Source organism: Taudactylus pleione, unplaced genomic scaffold (assembly GCF_031769625.1).
Source record: "Taudactylus pleione unplaced genomic scaffold, aTauple2 ptg001166l, whole genome shotgun sequence".
Taxonomy (NCBI): domain Eukaryota; kingdom Metazoa; phylum Chordata; class Amphibia; order Anura; family Myobatrachidae; genus Taudactylus; species Taudactylus pleione.
In genome coordinates, this window is record NW_028285567.1 from 579,821 (window position 1) to 603,566 (window position 23,746).

A 23,746-nucleotide genomic window follows, 5' to 3' on the forward strand; every position below is an offset into this window, starting at 1 on the left:
AGAGGGTTAGGTTCCCCCCCGGGGGACAGGTTTATGCAGCGGGGGAGGGGGGGGGGGTATAGGCACTTACAGGGGGGATTAGGGTTAGGCACTTGGGGGGAGGTTAGGCACCCCTAAAGAGGATTAGGGTTAGGGGGGGTAGGTTAGTATATACTCACCTGAGAACGATCGGTGAGCTATAGATAGCTACTATCCAGTGCTGTCGGGCTGCCGCTGCTGGGATCTGTTCGTCTGTCGGGCTGCCGGGAATCGAACCGCCGGCCGCATGGTGGTATTTCATACCGATTCCATTACTAATTACTCTGCATCTCATATAGTCCTAGCACTGTCTAATACTAATATTACTCTGCTCTCATATAGTGCTAGTACTAACTATTATTACGTACTGGCTATTACTAATATTACTCTGCCTCTCATATAGGCCCAGTACTGACTATTACTAATATTACTATGCCTCTCATATAGTCCTAGTACTGACTATTACTAATATTACTCTGCCCCTCATATTGTCCAAGTACTGACTATTGCACATACTACTATGCCTCTCATATAGTCCTAGTACTGACTATTACACATACTACTATGCCTCTCATATAGTCCTAGTACTGACTATTACACATACTACTATGCTTCTCATATAGTCCTAGTACTGACTATTACTAATATTACTCTGCCCCTCATATTGTCCTAGTACTGACTATTACACATGCTACTATGCCTCGCATATAGTCCTAGTACTATTACACATACTACTATGCCTCTCTTATAGTCCTAGTACTGACTATTACACATACTACTATGCCTCACATATAGTCCTAGTATTGACTATTACACATACTACTATGCCTCACATATAGTCCTAGTACTGACTATTACTAATATTACTCTGCCTCTCATATTGTCCTAGTACTGACTATTACACATGCTACTATGCCTCGCATATAGTCCTAGTACTGACTATTACACATACTACTATGCCTCTCTTATAGTCCTAGTACTGACTATTACACATACTACTATGCCTCGCATATAGTCCTAGTATTGACTATTACACATACTACTATGCCTCTCATATAGTCCTAGTACTGACTATTACTAATATTACTCTGCCTCTCATATTGTCCTAGTACTGACTATTACACATACTACTATGCCTCTCATATAGTCCTAGAACTGACTATTACTAATATTATTCTGCCCCTCATATTGTCCTAGTACTTATTATTACACATACTATGCCTCTCGTATAGTCCTAGTACTGACTATTACACATACTACTATGCCTCTCATATAGTCCTAGTACTGACTATTACTAATATTACTCTGCCCCTCATATTGTCCTAGTACTGACTATTACACATACTACTATGCCTCTCATATAGTCCTAGTATTGACTATTACACATACTACTATGCCTCGCATATAGTCCTAGTATTGACTATTACACATACTACTATGCCTCTCATATAGTCCTAGTACTGACTACAGGTTGAGTCTCCCATATCCAAATATTCCGAAATACGGAATATTTTTAGCATGACTGAGATAATAAAACCTTTGATTTTTGATGGTTCAATGTACACAAACTTTGTCTAAGGCACAAATTATTAAAAATATGGTATAAAATTACCTTCAGGCTGTGTGTATAGGTTGTAAATGAAACATAAATTTATTTCATGTATGCACACAATCTTTGCTTGAGCCACAAAATTATTGAAAATATTGTATAAAATGAGCTGCAGGCTGTGTGTATAAGGTGTATATAACACATAAATGCATTCTGTGTGTATATTGGGGTCCCATTCCCAAGATATTTCATTATGATATGCAATTATTCCAAAATACGGAATATTCCGTTATCCAAAATACCCCTGGTCCCAAGCATTTTGAATATGGGAGACTCAACCTGTATTACTAATATTACTCTGCCTCTCATATTGTCCTAGTACTGACTATTACACATACTACTATGCCTCTCATATAGTCCTAGAACTGACTATTACTAATATTACTCTGCCCCTCATATTGTCCTAGTACTTACTATTACACATACTATGCCTCTCGTATAGTCCTAGTACTGACTATTACACATACTACTATGCCTCTCGTATAGTCCTAGTACTGACTATTACACATACTACTATGCCTCTCATATAGTCCTAGTACTGACTATTACTAATATTACTCTGCCCCTCATATTGTCCTAGTACTGACTATTACACATACTACAATGCCTTTCGTATAGTCCTAGTACTGACTATTACACATACTACTATGCCTCTCGTATAGTCCTAGTACTCACTATTACACATACTACTATGCCTCTCATATAGTCCTAGTACTGACTATTTCTAGTGTTACTGACTATTGCTAAGGGGTACGAATCTGAATGTGCACGCTGAAAAGTAAATATGAGACTTTATACTCTGTCCTGAGGAACTTGCAATCTAAAGAGGTGTCATCCTGTTACCCAGCAAATTGCACAAGTATCATGTATCCTGTATAATGAGCTTGGATCTTCTCTTTTATAGCTGTACAGATAGTGTATGACGGCTGCATAAGTACATAAATGATATATGACAGGATATTGTGTGCCAGGGAAGGAGATTACATGCTGGTTTTATGGCCCTGCAAAGCTGGTACAGCTCGCAGAAATCTGTTATAACTAAAAACTAATGAGCTTATTCGTTGTATCAATTAAAATATGTATGTATATTAAAATATATTTAGTCATTTAAACTTTAATTGGCATAGTTATTTATACTTCTGTAGTCATTTGTTAAGCAGTGTTTTTGGTACAAGATAGCATGGTACAGAAACATTGGCTTCCAATAGGAATATGGTACTTTTTAAAAATCCACCTGTTTCTGAATTATAGATACCATGGGTTTGATTAGAGTTCTAGCTTATACAATAGATTGTCATCCCTTAGTGAATAGTCACTATACATAGTGCCTGTTATACATGATGTTTTGCTTTGTTTAGTTAAAGTAATGTTAAGCTTTGTTTACATGTCAGTAATTAATTTAGAAACATCAGTGGTGGGAGTATCCACTTTTTGTATTATTTGAGAGTATATTAAAATGTTTTGAATAATGCAGACTAAAGGGCGTATACACTGGACAATGTGTCAACGACAGAGCCGGCATTGGCAAGTGCATACACACTTGCTGATGGCAGCAACAACGAACGACGGCGGGTGGGGGGGAGCGGGACCATGCTGCATTCAACAGCATGGCATTGTTAACTATATCCCCAGTTTGAGCTACATGTACAGAAGACTGGGGATATCGTTAACGACCCGCGGGAGTGCGCATGGTTCGTCGTTAAGTTCATACACACTGGACGATTTGACCGATATATCGTTCAACTTTATCGTTCATAAAAATCGTCCAGTGTGTATGAGCCTTAACACAACTGGGGCATGCTTGGACTTGTAGTTCCACAACAGCATGGAGAGCCACATGTCTGTGTTCTAGTAGAGTGCTTGCTTGTTAAAATAAATAAGTCTTATATTCAAAGTAGAATTTGTCCAAAATGACTCTGAATATAACACTAGCAGGAGACGTGTATAAAAACGAGACTACAGACTTCAGGTTATATTTATTTATTAACAGGTTTTAGACCCGATATTTAAAGTTTCTTATCACCACAATAAGAAATTAGGTATGGCCAAGATGTATTAAAAAACACATGCAGGGACAGCCCGTACCTGCAATGTGTAGGAGGTAAGGTGATAAGCTAATGCTGCCATCTTACTTCCTGGCTCGGGGATCGCTGTCCTACAGCACATACTGTACGTGGTGATTGAACCACGCATGTGCGAGTGGCCATTGGCATGAAGGAACCCTACCTATCCCTCTGTCGATTACTTTTGCAGTATGTAGGTTACAATGGCTAGTGCCATTCGAAGATGGCGTTGGCTACGAGGGCCAGACTTGGTAAAATCAGCATTTTAGTACCACCCATAGAAAACTATGGGGCTGCTTTCACAATCAAAAACATGGAACCGCAGAGTTGTAACTAGACTTTTTGGTGCCCTGTGCTAGAGAGAGCATTGGAGCCCCCCCTTTGTTTTTTAATTAGGAACATAAGATCTGCACCTGAAAAAGGGCCATGGCCTCATGGGGAAGGGCCATGGAAGAGATGGGGGAGGCCAGGAGATGCTGGGGATACAAGAAGAGGAAGCTACAAGTGAGAATGATAATAAACCGGAAAAGTGACAGGCCCGAACAGCGCCCCCTGCCCCGTGGTGCCCGCCATGGCACTGGTCCCACTACCCTAGTTACAGCTCTGCCACAGCAGATCTCCTCAATATCTGCTGACCACCTCCGTACATACATGTGGGTGGTACTTTATACTTGCGTTTTATTTCGGTTGTTATCCTGCAAAAATTCTTTGATAAATATGCCCCTTTTTATATGAAAAAATAAATAAATATATATATTTGTGGGGATGCACCTCTTCAGTACATGGGAAACAAAGTTTGGGTGTTGGTGGATAGTTAGGGAAATGTCAGAGCTTGCTGTGCGCTTTAGGTCAACAACTGGAGAGCCCGTAGCCTTGTGCTGAGTGATTTATCACAGTGCAGGTTTTAAGGATATCCTTATTTTAGTGCATCCACTTAATACTTTTATCATGTCTTTTCATATTTTCTTGCCAGTGAATACCTTGTTGGAAGAGTTTGAAAGTGTCAATATGTTTTACACCAAGATAGAAAGTTTGAGTATTTGTATAAGCACCATTTCATTTGCAGACCCAATCTAACTTGGCACAGCCCCCGTCCACTGGGATTGCTACTGTGATAGTCCTCTTGTAGGGCAGCATGCGGTGAGCTTATAAATGACTGTTTAATCTCCTTTTTTACCGTGAATAGAATTGAGCAGAAAAAAAAGGGAATCTTAGTTGCTGAGAGACAAGGTAAGAATAGGAGGCGTTTGTCACTTTGTCCCTGGGAATACAGCAAGTTGCTGATTGTGTTACAGCCGGAGAACAAACACCCTGACTCCATGGACTTGCAACAATTGCACTACTGCTGATTCCTACTAACAAGCTGTCATCACTTCCTCTGTTTAATACAAACTGCACAGCACTCTCTCAAATCATTAAGAAAAACCCCTTGCTGGCCTGGTGTTATATTTAATTAACGTATTTGACAGGCGATTTGTAGCTTCCGTGCTAATTATGCATATCCTGAGTAGAAGTTAAACACCTTTTGAAGAAGCACGGTCATGCAAGCTCACTGACATGCAATATGGAATTAAGACCCAGCAATGTAAATCTAGTTTAGTTTGCTTTAAATACAGTGCCTTGCAAAAGTATTCACCCCCTTTTGAATTTTTCATGTTTTGTTGCCTCACAACCTGGAATTAAAATGGATTGTTTGAAGGTGTGCATCATTTCATTCACAGAACATGCCTACAACTGTGAAGTTGTGTTTTTTTATATTGTGAATCAAACAACATTTAGGACAATATAACAGAAAACTTCAGCATGCATAACTATTCACCCTACTAGTCAGTACTTTGTTGAGACACCTTTTGCGGCAATTACAGCTGCAAGTCGCTTTGGATAAGTCTCTATGAGCTTGCCATATCTTGCCCCTGGGATTTTTGCTCATTCCTCAAGGCAAAACTGCTCCAGCTCCTTCATGTTGGATGGTTTCCGCTTGTGAACAGCAATCTTCAAGTCTGACCACATATTCTCAATTGGATTGAGATCTGGGCTTTGACTAGGCCATTCCAACACATTTAAATGTTTCCCCTTAAACCACTCAAGTGTTGCTTTAGCAGTATGCTTCGGGTCATTGTCCTGCTGGAAGGTGAACATCCGTCCAAGTCTCAAATCACAGGCAGACTGAAACAGGTTTTGCTCAAGACTATCCCTGTATTTAGCACCATCCATCTTTCCCTCGACTCGAATCAGTTTCCCAGTCCCTGCTGCTGAAAAACATCCCCACAGCATGATGCTGCCACCACCATGTTTCACTGTGGGGTTGGAGTTCTGGGGGGTGATGGGATGTGTTGGGTTTGCGCCAGACATAGCGTTTTCCTTGGTGGCCAAAAAGTTTGATTTTAGTCTCATCTGAACAGAGCACCTTCCTCCATACATTTGGGGAGTCGCCCACATTCCAAACTCAAATTGTGTCTTCTTACTTTTATCACTAAGTAATGGCTTTTTTCTGGCCACTCTTCCATAAAGCCCAGCTCTATTGGAGTGTACGGCTTATTGTGGGCACCTGCACAGATACACCAGTCTCTGCTGTGGAACTCTGCAGCTCCTTCAGGGTTACCTTTGGTCTCTGTGCTGCCTCTCTGATTAATGGCCTCTTTGTCTGGTCTGAGAGTTTTGGTGGGCGGCCCTCTCTTGGCAGGTTTGTTGTGGTACCATGTTCTTTCCATTTGATGATGATGGATTTGATGGTGCTTCAGAGGATCATCAAAGATTTGGATATTTTTTATAACCCAACCCAGAATTTTACTTCTCAACAACTTTGTCCCTGACTTGTTTGGAGAGCTCCTTGGTCTTCATGGTGTGATGCCTCTTGCTTAGTGGTGTTGCAGCCTCTGGGGCCTTCAGAAAAGGTGTGTTTATACTGACAGATCATGTGACACTTAGATTTCACACAGGTGGACTTTATTTCACTAATCATGTGACTTCTGAAGGTAATTGGTTGCACCAGAACTTTTCAGGGGCTTCATAGCAAAGGGGGTGATTACATATGCACATGCACATTTTCAGAATTTTATTTATAAAGATTCTTATATATATATTTTTTTCTCACTTCACCAAATTAGACTATTTTCTGCAGATCCATCACATACAATTCAGATTAAAAATAAATAAAAATTACAGGTTGTAATGTGACAAAAAAGGTAAAAAGCCAAGGGGGGTGAATACTTTTGCAAGGTACTGTATATTAAGATTTCTGGCTTTTAAAACTTTTTCTTATGGTAAGGTATAAAAATCAGAGGCAAAGACACACTACTAGCTGAAGTACCCGGCGTTGACCGGGTCTAAATCTTCAAGTTATTAAGTTTTATTATGTGATGTCATCCAAATCCATCTGGTGGAAGGCCCAGAACAGGCTCCCCAGGTCAATGTTCTGCCCAGTGTCCCCGGGTCAAATTCCTGCCCAGCGCACACCGGGAGGTTCGACTGGGATCTCAACCCCCTAGTATTTGTTCTGGGATCCAATGTTACCACTCTGTGAACTTTTCATCCAAATCCATCCAGTGGAAGGCTCAGAACAGGCTCCCTGGGTCAAAGTTCTGCCCAGTGTACACCAATGGGGTGACAGACAGGGACCTCAACCCCCCTAATACCTGGACCACCTCGCGTTGGTTACATCCCAATCGGTGCAGGGGTGACCGAATATATAACCAAACAAACAAACAAACAGACCAATTAATTTTATATATAAGATGTAGATAAGTGATTGGACACCCCATAGCATTGCACACAGGTTCCAAATGGCCTCAAATATGGTGGTTTTGACAAGAACACTTGGTAGGGAGGCCCATGCACTTGCAGTTCTACGAAAACAACAAATGTTTTTATTAAGACGACACTGGACTGGTATACAGAAGATTCAGTAACCCGGATGTACAGTCCAGCTCAGAGTCCCGATCTTAACCCCATTGAGAACCTCTATGACGAGTTGGAGTGACTGGTGCGTTCTAGGCCGACTCGACCTTCAGTGTCACAGTTGATCACTGTACTTAAGGCAGAATGGCAAAACATACGGGCTCCTGTTGTCCAGCAACTTGTGGACAGTGGGCCTGGTTCAGCACTGATTGCGAAAATATGCAAATTAATGTGATCGCAGCACCATAGCAAGATGCCCCCCAGCTTATAAAGCAGCCCACACAAGTCAGCGGAAACATCGGTAACTTTGGACCCATACGCAGAGTTGTGGGTGAACTTGACATTCCTCACAACCTGCAAAGCTTCCTGTCGCTGCGTATGCCGTCGCTGGGGCTGTATTATGCACGCCCTTGTAACGGCGTTCAAACGCACAGGCACGCCTGCGTTCCTTCAACCACTACCCCTCTCCACCCTCAAGGGCACTTGTTGTCAATCATTTCTGTGTGCCCTTGCGTAACTGCTGCGATCACTCCGGTTCACGTACACGCCCTGTGGTGCATGCGCAGAGAGCGAACATCGACCGGGTGCGTGCAAACGCGGACCTGCGATCCAAGCTGAAGGAGGCATAGTGTGCCAAGAAGGGTGTCTGCAGTAATCACTGCACGTGGTAGACCTACAAAGTACTGACGTCCATAAAATCTTGTTTCTCTATTTGCTTTGTGTCCAATCACTTTTGTCTACAGTACATAGTGTATGTTAGGTGACTAATGCTCCTGTTTGTGGTTTAGATGTAGAAACCTTTGTTTTCTGCGGTGTTTCCTGCGTTAATAGGGTATGTGAGTTTCTTTTGCAACTTTCCACTCTCGCCCTCAGGGAGGTGCGAGTGGAAAGTTGCAAATTCATTGCGAGTTGCTAATTGGATTGCAAAATTAATTTGCTATGTGATTTCGAAGTGAAAATCGCAACTGGCATCTCGCAATTCGCAGCTAATAGAATTGACCCCATAGTGTCCAACTGGTGCATAACCTACTTGACAAAGGGGCTGAAAGAGGTGATCACAAAATGGGTGTAACTTGTTACAAAAAAAAAAAACACAGCACGAACACACAAATGAGCATATGAGCAGAGCTATATCCATCGTGACTTACTCGGACATATCATCGGCAATATTTGCGCCTTATTTTTCGCAAAGTTATAATTATCAGGATTAGGTGTATATGTGTATTCCGCAGGTCTCTGCACGAACACCGCTATACTGTACATATGCCGCCTTCTGCACACCCCTTCCCCCGGTTCTGCCTCTCTGACCGTAAGGAGGGGAAAGTGCCAGAGAGGCGGCAGTTTGCAGGTGGCATATTGGCGTGCGTTCTCTTTGTGGTTACATCAAACTTTTCCTAGTCTGCAAACAGGCGCAAGTTCAACTTGGCATTAGACCCGTAGTGTTCTGACAAGAAATAGGATCTAAAAACGTATATCCCAGCATGCCCTGTCAGAGTTTTGCTATTTGGCCAAGCTAAAACTGTTGCAGGGCATGCTGGGATTTGTAGTTCAACAACAGCTGGAGGGCCGCTTACAGCTTCTCACCTAAAAATAAGGTCTTAAAAGGCAAAGCTTCCATTAAAGAAGCAAATCAGATATGTTTATTAGTCAATAGAGCAAAGTAACCATTCAGACCATATTAGTGAGTTGCCTGTGGTCATAAACACCTGAACTTCAAGTTTCAATACTGGAATTACTAGTCTGCGAAAAAAAAAAGATTTGCAGGGCCGTGCTGATTATAACTTTCCGGCTACCTGGACAATCTTCTTGAAGCCTTTAGAATTACAGTGCAGCAGCTCAGCTATCATTTCAGCCTTACTTCCCTCTGTGCCTATCCGCTATTCCAGCATATCAAACGGAGAGTGACTTTCTCCTGAGATTAGTGCTGCACGTGAGTAGGGCAAAGAAAAATGGTTGATTCTACACCTGCATCTCATTTATGAGGCAGGAAATACATGTGTTTAAGGACAGGCTGGGTTGGAAAGTCACCCAGCCCTTGTTATTGGTGTTTTTGTTGTAAGCCAGGACCACACTGAGGGCAGGCAGCTTTTGGAACGGTACATTGTGGCCAGCAAAATCGCTAGCAATGTTAAGCTACCGTGTTAAGGCCCCCATACATCAGAGATGGATTGCAGCAATCGTGCAATTTGCAATCGATTGTGTATAAAAATCTGCAATGTATGGGCTTCACAGATCGCAGATTGCAACCAAAAAGTGATTGGAATTGTTTAATCAGATTGTCCAACATGTTGGATTTCACAAATCGATTGGGGCTGTAGATTGCTAGTGTATGGACATGATCAGCAGATTTGCAGACCGTTTCTAGCAAAATGATGGGCCTTTCAAGATTGCCAGATCTGTGTTTGCTGCAATTGATCTGCAAATCACTGAAAAAGATCTGTAGTGTATGGGCGCAGATTGCTCGATTGGGAAATCCTAAGATCGGGCAATAAATCTTCAAATTGTTCATTTGTGGTTTTCAGATTGCTGATGTATGGGGGCCTTTAGACGTAAATGTGCGCAGCTGAACATCCCGGTGATGTTCAGTGGCTAACTGCCGGCAATTGAATTGCCCCCCCCAGCCCTATCAATAAAGACAATAATCTTATTTATTCTTTAGAGTATCAGTGACACAGTTCAGTTCAGTTAGACTAGTCCGTGAGTAAGTGTGGCTATATGCCGCACTTAATACCGTCGGACTTGCAGATTTTTGCTCCCAGCTCCATAGGGCTACGTACAAAGATCCACGAGTACAGGGCGAGATTGGGCTGCAATGGGGGCGAATTGCGGGGCTGTTGGCGTTTCCACGCCGTTTCAACAGCAAATCGCCTCTAATTGAATTAGCTCGCTAGTCATTGGCATTTCATAAATCATAACTTCTGCAGCATTGCTATGCATTGTCCAGGCGAATGCGCCATGTTTATGTATGCAAGATGAAGGGATGGGAGGAGTTTGCCTTGGGTGGTAAAATGCACTATTTTGTCACTGGCCGTCCCTATTAATTCGGCACTGGCGCTCGTTGGGCCTGATTCAGAGTTGTACGCAAACCTGACTGTTTGCATACAATTGCGATGTTGGAAGATCTGTGCAGGCTCTGCACTGCTCATGTGCAGCTCTCTTTCTGCAAGCTCAGACGCCGCAGACTTATTGACAAGCTGTGGTCATTTGGGGGTGGTGTCGGGCAGCGTCACAGAAAATGGGGGTGGGGGGGCGTATGAGCCCCGTTTTCTGGGGGGTGCTGAAGCCAGTGACCGCTTCCTTGTATGCAGCTTCACTGGCTTCGGCTGAGTGAAACCACCGGCCATCCTGAGTAACCTGAAGGATGACCGTACGCTGCGGCTCACAGAAGCCGGCAGGAGACGTCTATTTAGAGAATACTCCTCCTGCGGCATTAGCATAAATCTGCACAGCAGCTGCGTCAAAAGACTCAGCTACTGTGCAATATCATACACCTCTAAATCATGCCCTTGGACACGTGTTGTCCTGATCGGATTATGGGTAACCTGCCATGCAGTAGTCCGTTTAAGAACATGCAATACTGATTTTTACCTTCATCTTTCTTGGGAACAATATACCGTTCCCAATTCTAGTCTTACCTTTGTATATTAGTTACATTATGTGTTTGTAGCCTTATACTGCCACGTATGGATCAGCAAGAAAACCTTTCTATGTACTTTCTCAGACAGGAGGCCTATATGCCACATTGCGTTTCTTCAGAGCGAAGCAAGACTATCCCCAATTTAACGGCGCTGTAAAGTTGCCACCAAACCTTTATAAACATGTAAAATGCAGCTTCTGCGATACAAGCTGCGCGTTTATTTTTCTGCATGCCGTTCTTTGAACTTATTGTGACTCTGACATGTACAAATAAATATCCCCACTGTAAATGTTACACGCTGGCTGGACAGTAGAAAAAGACCATGTTGACTTAGTTTTATATGTCTCATGACCTTCACTTTTACAGTCTGCCTCCCGCAGGAACTCGGGAACAGACTCAACTTTGTTTTTTTCTTCTTTTCACTGCTGATAGTGAGTTGGCGCCTATATTTAAATAGTGCAGCAGGTTGTGTAACCTGCCCTTTTACCTGTACAGGTCATGTGACTAGGAGAGGCGATAGACGATCCTGTGCCGAGTTTATTATTCATTCACTCAGAATCTTATTTCAAAGCCTTCAGCATGGAAAGTGATGATACGGCTCAGTGACGGGGAAACGTGGGAATAGGACACGGGCCGCAGGTGAAAATACCTTGTGGTTGTCACTTTGAGGCATATACATATTAGAATAGTACTTTTAATAGGGCAGCAGATTTCGCTCGTAACTATTACCGGCATTCCTGGACTATCTATTACAGAATTCCATCTAGCTTTAATCTTCCATTTAGTCCCTGGGGTGTTACACTGTCCAACATACACTTCTTAAATCTCATTGTAAGCAATCACAGTACCTCAGCCAGAACCTTTTATTTCAACTTGTTGGTGGCTTTTCGTGTATTTGTCCATGTATTGAAGGTCTGAGGTAATGTTGTTTTTTTCTTTTTTTTTTCTTCAGTATATTTAGTTTAGTACATGCAATATTTTTGTCTTTTATGGCTACGATATTTGCTGGATGTTGTTTAAGTAACATAATATTTTACTATGTTTGCTATAACCTTTTACTATTTATACGCTTCTTCTTGAGTTCTGTGATATGTCACCATAACCACTTCAGTTGTGGTTTTTATAATTTTGCAATTGCTTCCGCCCAGTATTTATTAATTAATTTTTTCATATAATCCCAATTGTTGTTTGATACTTATCGCAGTTATAAAAATATCGTATTGCTGCGATTTTGCCGTATTTTAAAACGAAACTATTCAGAGTTATAAGGGCCTCTGCTTAGCCACAGTGAGCGTGCAATAGGCACAGTGCAGGTGTGGAACTGGTTTCACTACTATAAAAAAAAACAACACAAAAATGTATATATTTTATAGTTGTAGGGATGATATATGTGATAACATATTGTATTTACCCTTTAACCACCCCAGAAAATAATATAATAACATAAATAATTTTTTTTTTTTTTAAATTGAATCATGAAATATTTTTTTCTTCTGCTATTTCCATCCAGAGATGGCATCAACAGAACGGGTATCATGGTGGTGCAAGGACTATGCTTCATACATAGGATCCCTATGCTAATGCTTCAGGAAGCCTACACCTATCATGGGGTTACCATATGTATAGGGCAAAGCGGAAAAAAAAATCCCTGTAGCCCTCGGAAACTAGCCATAGGTCTTTTCAATCTTTGATTACTTGCCTCTTAAGGCCCCCATACATCAGAGACTGATTGCAGCAATCGTGCAATTTGCAATCGATTGTGTATAAAAATCTTTCCCTTTTTCAATCGATTGCAGATTGCAGAATTGCCACAATCGATTGAAAAAGGGAAACCTTTTCATACACAATCGATTGCAAATTGCACGATTGCTGCAATCAATCTCTGATGTATGGGGGCCTTTATTCTGTAACTCAACACAGCTGCCCTAATCGCTGTATAAAAAAAAACACTTGCTGCTATAACGTTTGCTTAGGTGCTGTGTCGCTGTTCTTCACAAATGTGCCTGAATAGGTGCATTTTATATAGCTTAGCCGATGTAAGCAGATTTTATATACTTAATTACGCCCTATTAAGTGATGCCATTGGCTGATTTAGGGGTCAGGCCACCCAGGGCACAACATTATTCCCCCCACCCCCCCATTTATTTATTAGAATCAGGTAAGGTGCATATTATTAGAAGCACCATACCTGATTCTTGGAAACACATTCAGAAGTATGAGCCGCAAAACATGCATTAGTCTTGGCGATTGCAGCAGCTGCAAGGCCAATGCTGTGTTAGGCCACATCAGACACAATGGCAAAATTGGTGCATGATGGAACGGTGTTTGATGGTCGCACAGGCTGTGCATAGGCAGCGCCCCGACACCTAGAACTTTATTAGGCAGAACAAATGCCGACTAAGTGCAGTGACATCACAAAGGGAGGCACAGGAGAGGTCTGTCCTTCCCTCACCAGTCTCCACCCCTGTACCGACAACACCCTTGCTCTGCCTTGGTTAGGATTCTGCACCCATCCGCCTGTCCCATGTAATAATTGTAAACCCAGCTGCTGGTCGGGTTCTTTAAACTGTTAAGCAATTCCGTTTGCTGACTTTTCCAACTCCGGGGCTCTAATGCAGGGGGGCCTGCTGTGCCACCCCCCAGCATATGGCACGCCTCACATGACTAATGGGAAATCCACAGTACAGACTGCCAGTGAGTGGTAAATGTGCATTTGGCTACCTACCTGTGATATCAGATGCCATCTATTTAAACCAGCCCTGGGTTCATTCCCTTGAGGGGGTCACTGGTCACGGTTTAGACTCCGCACATCAAATCTAGCTAATGCCAACTGCTAGCAGCTCAGTGGGTTCAGATCGATAGGTTGCCTGCTTATGTTGTAGACCTGATTAGCTTCCAAAATGTGTTTAGTTTTTGTTGTGTTTCCCACCTTCCCCCAGGCATTACGATTGGTGGTCCTGTGAGTTTGAACAGTTCTCATAATAGACCTGCTCCAGGGTTTTAAAGGAGGTTGTAATCTGCTCTGAGGGTTATTATAATAGATGTGGGCTGAGTTTAAAATAAAAAATAAAAAAAGATATTCGCTGAATGTTCAGCAGATGTTTTCAGAGAGGAGATATTTGGTTTTTTTTGGTGACCAGACCTTGGAGAGTGGTAATGTTGGGATTGGAGTGACGTAGACTGTTCTGAGGGATCCTGATAAGATATTCTTGCTGGTCGGGGTCAGCCGTGATTCTGAGTTTTGTTTTGTACACAAGTGCTTGTGTAGATCTGTATTTTGAGAAAAGATGTGTTATTGCCATTTAGTAGTGATAGGAGTATTTAGCATTCTGAGACGATGGACTTAGGTTATAGTGTGTGTGTCTGAAGCTTTTAGGCAAAGTGGGAAATGAAGAAACGATTACTCAAATTAACTAGCCATGGTGCACAACAATACCTAAGTGCTTTTAGCCTAGTAGTACTTGGCAAACTCACTTCCATTGTCTGATTGGAGGGTGGATGGTGCTCCGACACGGGTGAAGATGTCAATGGAACTATCAGCAATGTCCTCTGGTCTCTTGGTTTTAAGAGGTTTCAGGATCACAAACTCCGTTTGATGGTCATTGTAGACTACAGCCGTGTACACATCTGAACAATGTATTCTTGGCCGATCCGCCATCTGACATATAGCACTGTGCATACACACTGCACAATGCAGTGGTACAACAGCGTACAATGACGTGCTGCATTTAGCAGCATGGCATCGAACATAATATCTTCCGTTTGACCCAACTGCGTGGACAAAAAGAAGATATGGCAAACGACCCTCGGGAGCATGCAATTATGGGTACACACTGTGCGATCCACACAATGTCATTCCAATTTGCCTGGAAACAACCTATATCATACAATTGTGTACACAGTCTAAGTGGTTCCTAAGTAAAAAATTAATTTCCCACATTGCCTAACATACATTAGACATTGTTAACAATTGCTAGGCGTAGTAGGTAACGCAGATCAAATGAGGTAAATTGTGCTTGTACAGATGTGCCCACGACATCTATCCTCCGTGCGCTACAAGTCGCGCCACACAACGTGGGAGCTCAGTGTGACTCTGTAGCGCCCCGAGCGTCTTTTCGTGTCTTTTTTACTTTCAAATGCGTCTTATTTGCAAAACGTTGCGAATAGATGGCACAAGCCGCTTCTGCTGATTTAAAATGATATGCAGCATGCCTATGTTCTGTGTGTGACTGCGGGTGTATCTGCATGCTAAACACTACATTACACTGTTACAGCCGCTGACATTGTAACACAGCATTACGCACGCAGATACACCCGTACTACCGAGTCACGCCACGGCATGGCACAACTAGAAGGGCTGTTTAACGCGCAAGGAGGCTAGATGTATGTGGACCCATTTGTATGTCACTCTTAGTGGTAAATTTACTAAGAGGAGAGTTCTATTAAGAAGTGATGTTTCCTATAGCAACCAATCAGATTCCAGGTATTATCTTCTAGAAGGTGCTAGATAAATGAGAAGTAGAATCTGATTGGTTGCTATGGCCATATCACTTCTTAACAGAACTCCCATCTTAGTAAATTTACCCCTTAGGTTCAGTTATGTGGTGATTGACAGGGCTGCACTTCTTTTTGTGCACACATTTTTTGTTTGTCAGTAATTGCCACTGGTTTTGACTATCACACTGACTAAAAATCATTTTATTTGGACCACCTACCTGAGGCACCCAGTTTGGGAACCACTGATATAAACCCATCAGCAGCAGTGTTGGAATATGACCTGTTATAGACTTCAGTCCATTTTGGTCACATAAACAGTGTATCTTATACCTGGGGAGGTGAGTCAGCTGCGTTCATACATATCGATACGCTAGATTTTACCGTACACATTTAAAGATCCCTGCAAGAATACAGCCACGGAAATCTAAATGCAGGGAAACATTTTACATGTACGCAAAAGTTTTAATTTTCCGTTTAACTCTTAGGGGCCTATTCATCATCCCTTAATTTTCACAAAAGCAGGTGAAAAAGCACATTTTCACCTGCAATTGTGAAAATTAAGTATTCGGGCCATTCATTAAGAAGGTAAAGCAGGAGATATCACAGATATCTCCTACTTACCTTGTGTTTGCGGAATGGCCCGCTGTCCCCATACATTAGTATCACAGATATCTCCTACTTACCTTCTGTTTGCGGAATGGCCCGCTGTCCCCATACATTAGTATCACAGATATCTCCTACTTACCTTCTGTTTGCGGAATGGCCCGCTGTCCCCATACATTAGTAGCACAGATATCTCCTACTTACCTTCTGTTTGCGGAATGGCCCGCTGTCCCCATACATTAGTATCACAGATATCTCCTACTTACCTTGTGTTTGCGGAATGGCCCGCTGTCCCCATACATTAGTAGCACAGATATCTCCTACTTACCTTCTGTTTGCGGAATGGCCCGCTGTCCCCATACATTAGTAGCACAGATATCTCCTACTTACCTTGTGTTTGCGGAATGGCCCGCTGTCCCCATACATTAGTATCACAGATATCTCCTACTTACCTTGTGTTTGCGGAATGGCCCGCTGTCCCCATACATTAGTATCACAGATATCTCCTACTTACCTTCTGTTTGCGGAATGGCCCGCTGTCCCCATACATTAGTATCACAGATATCTATTGTATTGTATTGTATTTATTGTTGTCATCAGCAAAACAAGTTTGACAGACGAAATTACATTGCACTTTTTTAAAACAGTGAATAGCAATCCATGGTAAAGGTTATCACAAACAATTTCACAAAAATAATAAAATTTAAATTAACTAAAGAGATACAATCATAGCATTCAACATGCGCACAGCAGATGGAAGAAAACTAACCCTCAAGCGACTCGTACGTGCCCGAAGTACTCTAAACCGCTTTAAAGATGGGAGCTTATCAAAAAATTCATGAAATGGATGGCCTGGATCTGATATGATACCTTTGGTTCTCTTTAGAACCCTAAGCCCATAAACATCATGAATAGTTGGCAACTGCACGCCAATGATTTTGCTGGCGGTCCTAACAACCCGTTCCAGTGCACTTCTTTCACTCGCTGTGCAGTTGCCATACCAGATAATGATACCAAACGTCAGAATGCTCTCAATTGAGCATCTGTAAAAGTTTAGCATAGTTACTTTGCTAACTCCCGAGGCCCTCAAACGTCTTAGGAAAAACAAACGCTGTTGCGCCTTTTTAATTAGGGACAGTGTATTTAAAGACCATGTCAAATCTGCCGCAACCTGGATACCCAGAAATTTAAAAGACTCAACTATATCAACATCCTGGTTGTTAATAGACACTGGCAATTTCTGCTCTAAACATCTCCTACGAAAATCAATTACCAGTTCTTTTGTCTTGTCACCATTTAGGAGCAAGTGATTATCACCACTCCAAGAAACCAAATTTTTGATCTCTTTCCTATAATGGGACTCATCATTCCTGCTAATTAACCCAACGACTGCAATATCATCAGCAAATTTGATGATTTTCACAGAATCAGAAGTCGACACGCAGTCGTGGGTAAATAGCGAGTATAATAGGGGGCTGAGAACACAACCCTGGGGAACACCAGTCTTAATCAACACTTCCCCCGACACAGCACCTCCAATTCTAACTACTTGTGGTCTATCAGTTAAAAAGTTTAAAACCCAGTTACAAATAGACCCACTTATCTCCTGCTTACCTTCTGTTTGCGGAATGGCCCGCTGTCCCCATACACTAGTATCACAGATATCTCCTACTTACCTTCTGTTTGCGGAATGGCCCGCTGTCCCCATACATTAGTATCACAGATATCTCCTGCTTACCTTCTGTTTGCGGAATGGCCCGCTGTCCCCATACACTAGTATGGGGACAGAATTCATCAAGCTCTGAAAATATTATATTTTCGGAGCTTGACTGCGGCAGCATTCGCCATCTTCAGATGGCGAATACCCCCGCTTGTGGATTGCTACCCGCTCTTCCCTATGGGAAGAAGGTCTGGGTTGCGAGAAGGGATCCTTTCGGATCCTTCCGCCCCGTCCGGGCTCCTTCCGCCCGACATCGGGGCTCTTGAGCGCATGCATCACCTGTAGGTCACACATGCGCACCGCCGTCACTGCTCCGACAGGAGCAGTGAAAAGATTCACTGCTCCGAAAAGGAGCAGTGAAGCCGCTCACGGTTGCAGCTGATTTTGCATCAGCTGCCACCACGCCGCAGCAATGCTGAATTGCTCCGGTGGCTGTGGCGAGTTAGTGTTAATTATCGGAGTCCGTTCGGACCCCGATAATTATCATGAATAGGCCCCTATATGTGGCCCATATTGTGAACAACATTAATTGTAACTTTTTCTATTTTATTTGACCGGGAATTCGGAATTTAGCGTTCCAGTTAATGGATCACTAAATAATCTGCCCTCAGGCTGTGGATGTTCTAGGCTAGTTTATAAATATTATAATGTAATGTGCACATTTTTTTTAATCCAATCAAATACACTAGCAACCTGCCAGCAAATGAGCATATTGGGAAAAGTACACCTTGTAACCAGTAATAGGATGACTTTTATGGAGCAAAATGGTTGTTTAGTTAATGCATTAGCGTGGTTTATATTTTTTTCATGTTGTTGTTTTTTTTGCCCTTTACGGTAATGCTGTGCTCTCGAAGCGACAGAGTAGTGGTTAACATTTTTGCCCAGCTGAACTGACGACTATTTACTGGCGCAGGGGTGAATTAAATGGAAGACAGATGTTTAATATGTTTTGTATTTGTGTTTTTCAGGAGCCTGCGAAATACCATTTGAGAAATTGAACATTTTTCTCAGCAAGATTCCTTCTATTCATATGTAAATGAAATGCATAGGCCCGTCGATCCCAAGAGTCGAATTAAGATGCATATGTCCCAGCGGCTGAGGTGCGTGGAGGTGGCGAGGGGGAGATCAGGGTATGGTTTTACTCTATCTGGACAGTCGCCATGTGTCATAAATGGTGTCATTAAGGACAGTCCTGCCGAATTCGTGGGGCTCAAACCCGGAGATCAGATCTGTGCTGTGAACGAAATTAACGTCAAAAAAGCATCTCACGAAGACGTGATCAAGCTAATCGGCAAATGTTCCGGTGTCCTTCACATGGTCATTGCCGAAGGAGCTGGCCACCTCGATTCATGTTCAAGTGATGAGGAAATTGCTTTCTATGAAGGTAAGACCTGCCTGAAGCCAAGGCCTGATTCTAAAGCATTGGGCATAAACCGGGCAGTCAGGGTTGTCGAAGAGATGCAGTCCGGAGGGATATTCAATATGATCTTCGAGAACCCAGCAGGTGGTGGGAAGACTGACAACCACGCAGCAAAGCATAGATCAAGGTCAATGTCCGCTTCACACTATGAAACGAGAAGGGAGAAAGCTAATCGCAGCACAAACTCGCTTTCGAGGGATGAAATCTCAAAGATGATAAACAGTGACCCCGTGTTCTCCAACGGTCTGCAGAACCTGGAAGACTTTGAGTTGGACGCAAGTATCTTAAATGTTGGCATGATAGTTGGCTACCTTGGCTCAATAGAGCTTCCCTCTACAAGCTCTAACCTTGAATATGACAGCTTGCAGGCCATCCGTGGGTGTATGAGACGGCTGAGAGCAGAGCAAAAAATACATTCCCTTGTCCTGATGAAAATAATGCACGACAACATCCAGCTTTGTACCGATAAGGCAGGTATTATGGCGGTCTACCCTGCTGAAAAACTGGCATTTAGTGCAGTGTGCCCTGATGATAGAAGGTTCTTTGGACTTGTAACTATGCAAAGTAGTGATGACCAAAGCTTGTCCCAGGATGAACAAGGGATTTTGAGGACCTCATGTCATGTCTTCATGGTGGATCCAGAATTGTTCCACCACAAAATACATCAAGGCATTGCTAGGAGATTTGGATTTGAATGTACCCCGGATCCAGACACTAACGGTTGTCTGGAGTTTCCTCCTTCTTCTTTGCCAGTTTTACAGTTTATCTCGGTTCTTTACAGAGACATGGGTGAGCTCATAGAAGGGATGAGGGCGAGAGCCTTCCTGGACAATGACGCGGATGCTCAGCAGAACAACAGCACCAGCAGTAACAGCGATAGCGGAATTGGGAATTTTAACCAGGAAGAGAAAACCAACCGAGTGTTGGTCGTTGATTTAGGGAGTGCTCCAAACAAACATATTCCTCATGGAATGTGGGAGAGTCCAGGAGGAAGAGGACAGATCCAGTCTGCTCTACACTGGAACGGTTACTGCAACGAGGATGACGGGCATTTCTCGCCACATGGCGCGCTTGTTGATAGACCGCAGAACATCAAGAAGCATTTAGGTCCATCTGCTCGTATTGAAGTTCCAGTTGTCTCGCCAAGAGGACCGCAGCTTCCCTCAAAGAAAGCTAATCCTCTGGATGTAGGAGGACAAAAGAAATGGTTGCCGGTACATGTCATCCGTGATTGGCAACAGGGGAATATCAGTGACCAGGAGTCTTATGCTGATTCAACCGATGGGTGGTCTAGTGTTAATTGTGGGACTTTACCTCCACCTATGAGCAAGATCCCGGCTGACAGATACCGAGTTGAGGGGAGCTTTGTACAACCGCCTGCTCACAAAGATGACTGGTCCAAGAAAGCGTTTGACATACACAACATATTTGGAGCTGGGCACACTTCTAAGAAGTCCAGAGAGAATAGAAAGGTAAGTATCTCAAGTCTTCTGAACTTATGTCTTTGCACAACAGCTACATCTATCACAAGTTTTAGAGTGTCATATTAAATGGTCCCTCTCCCTCTATATGCGCGTAGAGCACTTGTCACCTATGCAAATCGGAGGCAGCCATTTTGTAGGCTGAACAACAATTAATGAAAACGCAGCCTGGCAAGTCCCTATCAACCAGTAACACATAGCCGTAACTAGATGTTTTGGTGCCCTGTGCCAGAGAGAGCATTGGCGCCCCCCCATTTTTCAAATAGGGACATTAGATATTGCACCCGAAAAAGGGCCGGCCTCATGGGAAAGGGCCAGGGAAGAGATCGGGGAGGCCAGGAGATGCTGGGGATAAAAGAAGAGGAAGCAACAAGTGAGGATGATCATAAACAGGAAAATCGACAGGCCAAACAGTCCCCCTCCCCTGCGGTGCCCTGGCACAGGTCACACCACCTTAGTTATGGCCGTGGAGGAACATTGGACACATACGCACAGTTATGGCAGGTCAGACCTCACTCAGGAATTGCTTATTTCTGCGCACGCTATGAGGCCTCAGGCTGCGTATTATCGCAATGGATAATTTATGCATGCCCCTGCAACGCCATCCCAACGCCATCCCAACGCACTAGCACGACTTCGCTTTCCCGACCGCCCCCCCTTACCAGCCACAAACGGCACTTCCTGTCAATCACTCTGCCATGGGTCTGTGTACACACTGCGATCTCAATCCCTATCGCAGTGGCTAGTTTGCGCACTGCGTTGCATGCACAGATTGCGAAAATCGTCAGACTGCGTGCGTCTTAGCACTTGCGATCCTTCCTGAATCAGGCTCATTGTTCAAAGGGGAGGTTCAGTTCATTGTTTTTTTGTGCCCCTTTGCTGAAATATGGAAAAGCTCCAAGTGCACACATTTCAGGCACCCACAGAGGGCTTCAATAAACAGGAGCAGATCCACTATAGGGTGTAAATTTGTACGCTGTGTTTTTTTTTTGCCTGCCTTATAATACTAGCTTCATCCACATGTAACAGGCAAATACTGGGCAGCTCTATTGTTATACTGTGATTTTGTTCAGATAACTTCCCAACTCTTAATCTGGCCCCACCACAATTTGCCCTCATGGTTTTGCTCAACCTACCTGGATTTACACCTAACTCCATACTTTCCTACTCACCCAGACACCCGGAAAAGTATGCAAGTTCTCTAGAGACCGTTGCTGCCGCCACTCGCTCTGCAGTTTAGTGGGAGGTCCCGATTGGCTTGATGACGCGATTCATGTTGAATTGCTCCATCATAGACCCACCCCATGCTTCATGAGACCCGGAATTATGGCTTTGTGTAGCAGGAACAGGGTTACAGTGATGTGATCGAGACACTATACCCCCCCGCATTACCCGCCTGCGCCATAACCCCTTCTCCCCTGGACCTCCTCCCACCTGGCTGCCACCTACCAGAGAGGACAGCCAGGATATCGACATCTACTGTATGCCTAACTCTGAATTAGGCCAATAATCTATATTCATGGTAATGCAGCCTATCATTTATATACTGGTTCAGGACACAAAATGGCTGCCTCCACTAAGGAAACTTTTTAAGGATAATATATACAAGACTTATCTACAAGCTGCAACACTAATGATCCTGATGTTCTTGATATAAGCTCTAGCGCTCCAACTGTTTCAGGTTGGGACAAATGGCTTAGTACAGGACACATTCTCCAGTATGGCTGACAGATTCAGTGTACATAATCCCCTGACATGTGACCACACTTCCTGGCACATACAGGTCAATCTATTTTCTCCTCATTTAGTGCTCAGACAGGCTTATCCCCCCCCCATTAGCGAGCACTGTGGACTGATGTATGTATACTGTGTTATCTTTTTGTCATACCTAACCCCGACATACTGACGTGTCCCTGTCTACTTTATATATCGCATTGTATTATTGTTAGATTATGCTGCATGTAACTATTCTTTTTCTTTCTCTCTCTCTGCATTGTCCATATATATTTCATCATTTGCTGAAGAACCATCACCCGTGATCTTTCCTCCCTGCTTACAGTGGCAAATGTCCTGTCTGCGTTAACCTCATTACAAATGCTCTAGGCACTGAGGCCTGACTTAACTCAATAAAGCTCGGAACTGGCTTCAGGTGTTTGAGTCACCCGTCTGGTTGTCCAGTGAATAATACTGTAGCAATGGGTCTCATGTCGCTGTAATGAAAAAAGAAAGTGCTCCCCCAGTTACTGTAATTTAAATCTCAGTGGGCGTCCAGCTTAGAGCCTCCCTGCGGCACAGCCGGGCATGCTTATGAATCATTCTATATTCTAGAATGATTCATATGCATGCCCGGCTGTCCGTCCATTACCCCCAGGAATTTCATTTTTATGTGGGGTAATTTACCCCTGTTCCCCGACCACTGTTCTAGAGCACGTATGACAGACTAATAAATATTAAATCCTTTTATTTACACAATGCCTAGTTACAAAATGGAAAAAAGTGTTATAATAGACAATACATGTGTTTCAATTCCAACAATATGGAGACACTTACCATAAATTTGAACACGTAGGTTGTATCTTCTGCTAGCTGTAGCTCTCAAATTCGATTTTGGGCCCTCCCCAACAAAACTGACAACATGTATTGCATAGGTTTTAGTGTTACTCCCTCACAGCACTGCGCTCATTAGTTCAATTCCTTGTCATGCCACATCTGTGTGGAGTTTGTATGTTCTCATTATATTTGTGGTTTTTTTTCCCCGCACTCCAAAATTCATACTGGTAGGTTAATTGGTTTCTGACAAA

General features: G+C 43.1%; 1 protein-coding gene across 2 annotated transcripts in view; it reads left to right on the plus strand.

Annotated features, from left to right (window-relative positions):
• The window catches only part of RGS12 (regulator of G protein signaling 12), a 218,373-nt gene that overhangs the window by 1,088 nt on the left and 193,539 nt on the right, over positions 1-23,746 (plus strand). For both annotated transcript variants that reach the window (XM_088462245.1, XM_088462244.1), the window contains exon 2: positions 19,013-20,936. In XM_088462245.1, the coding sequence (XP_088318371.1) occupies positions 19,086-20,936 (1,851 nt within the window). In that variant the 5' untranslated portion in view covers positions 19,013-19,085. The remainder of the gene's footprint in view (positions 1-19,012; positions 20,937-23,746) is intronic.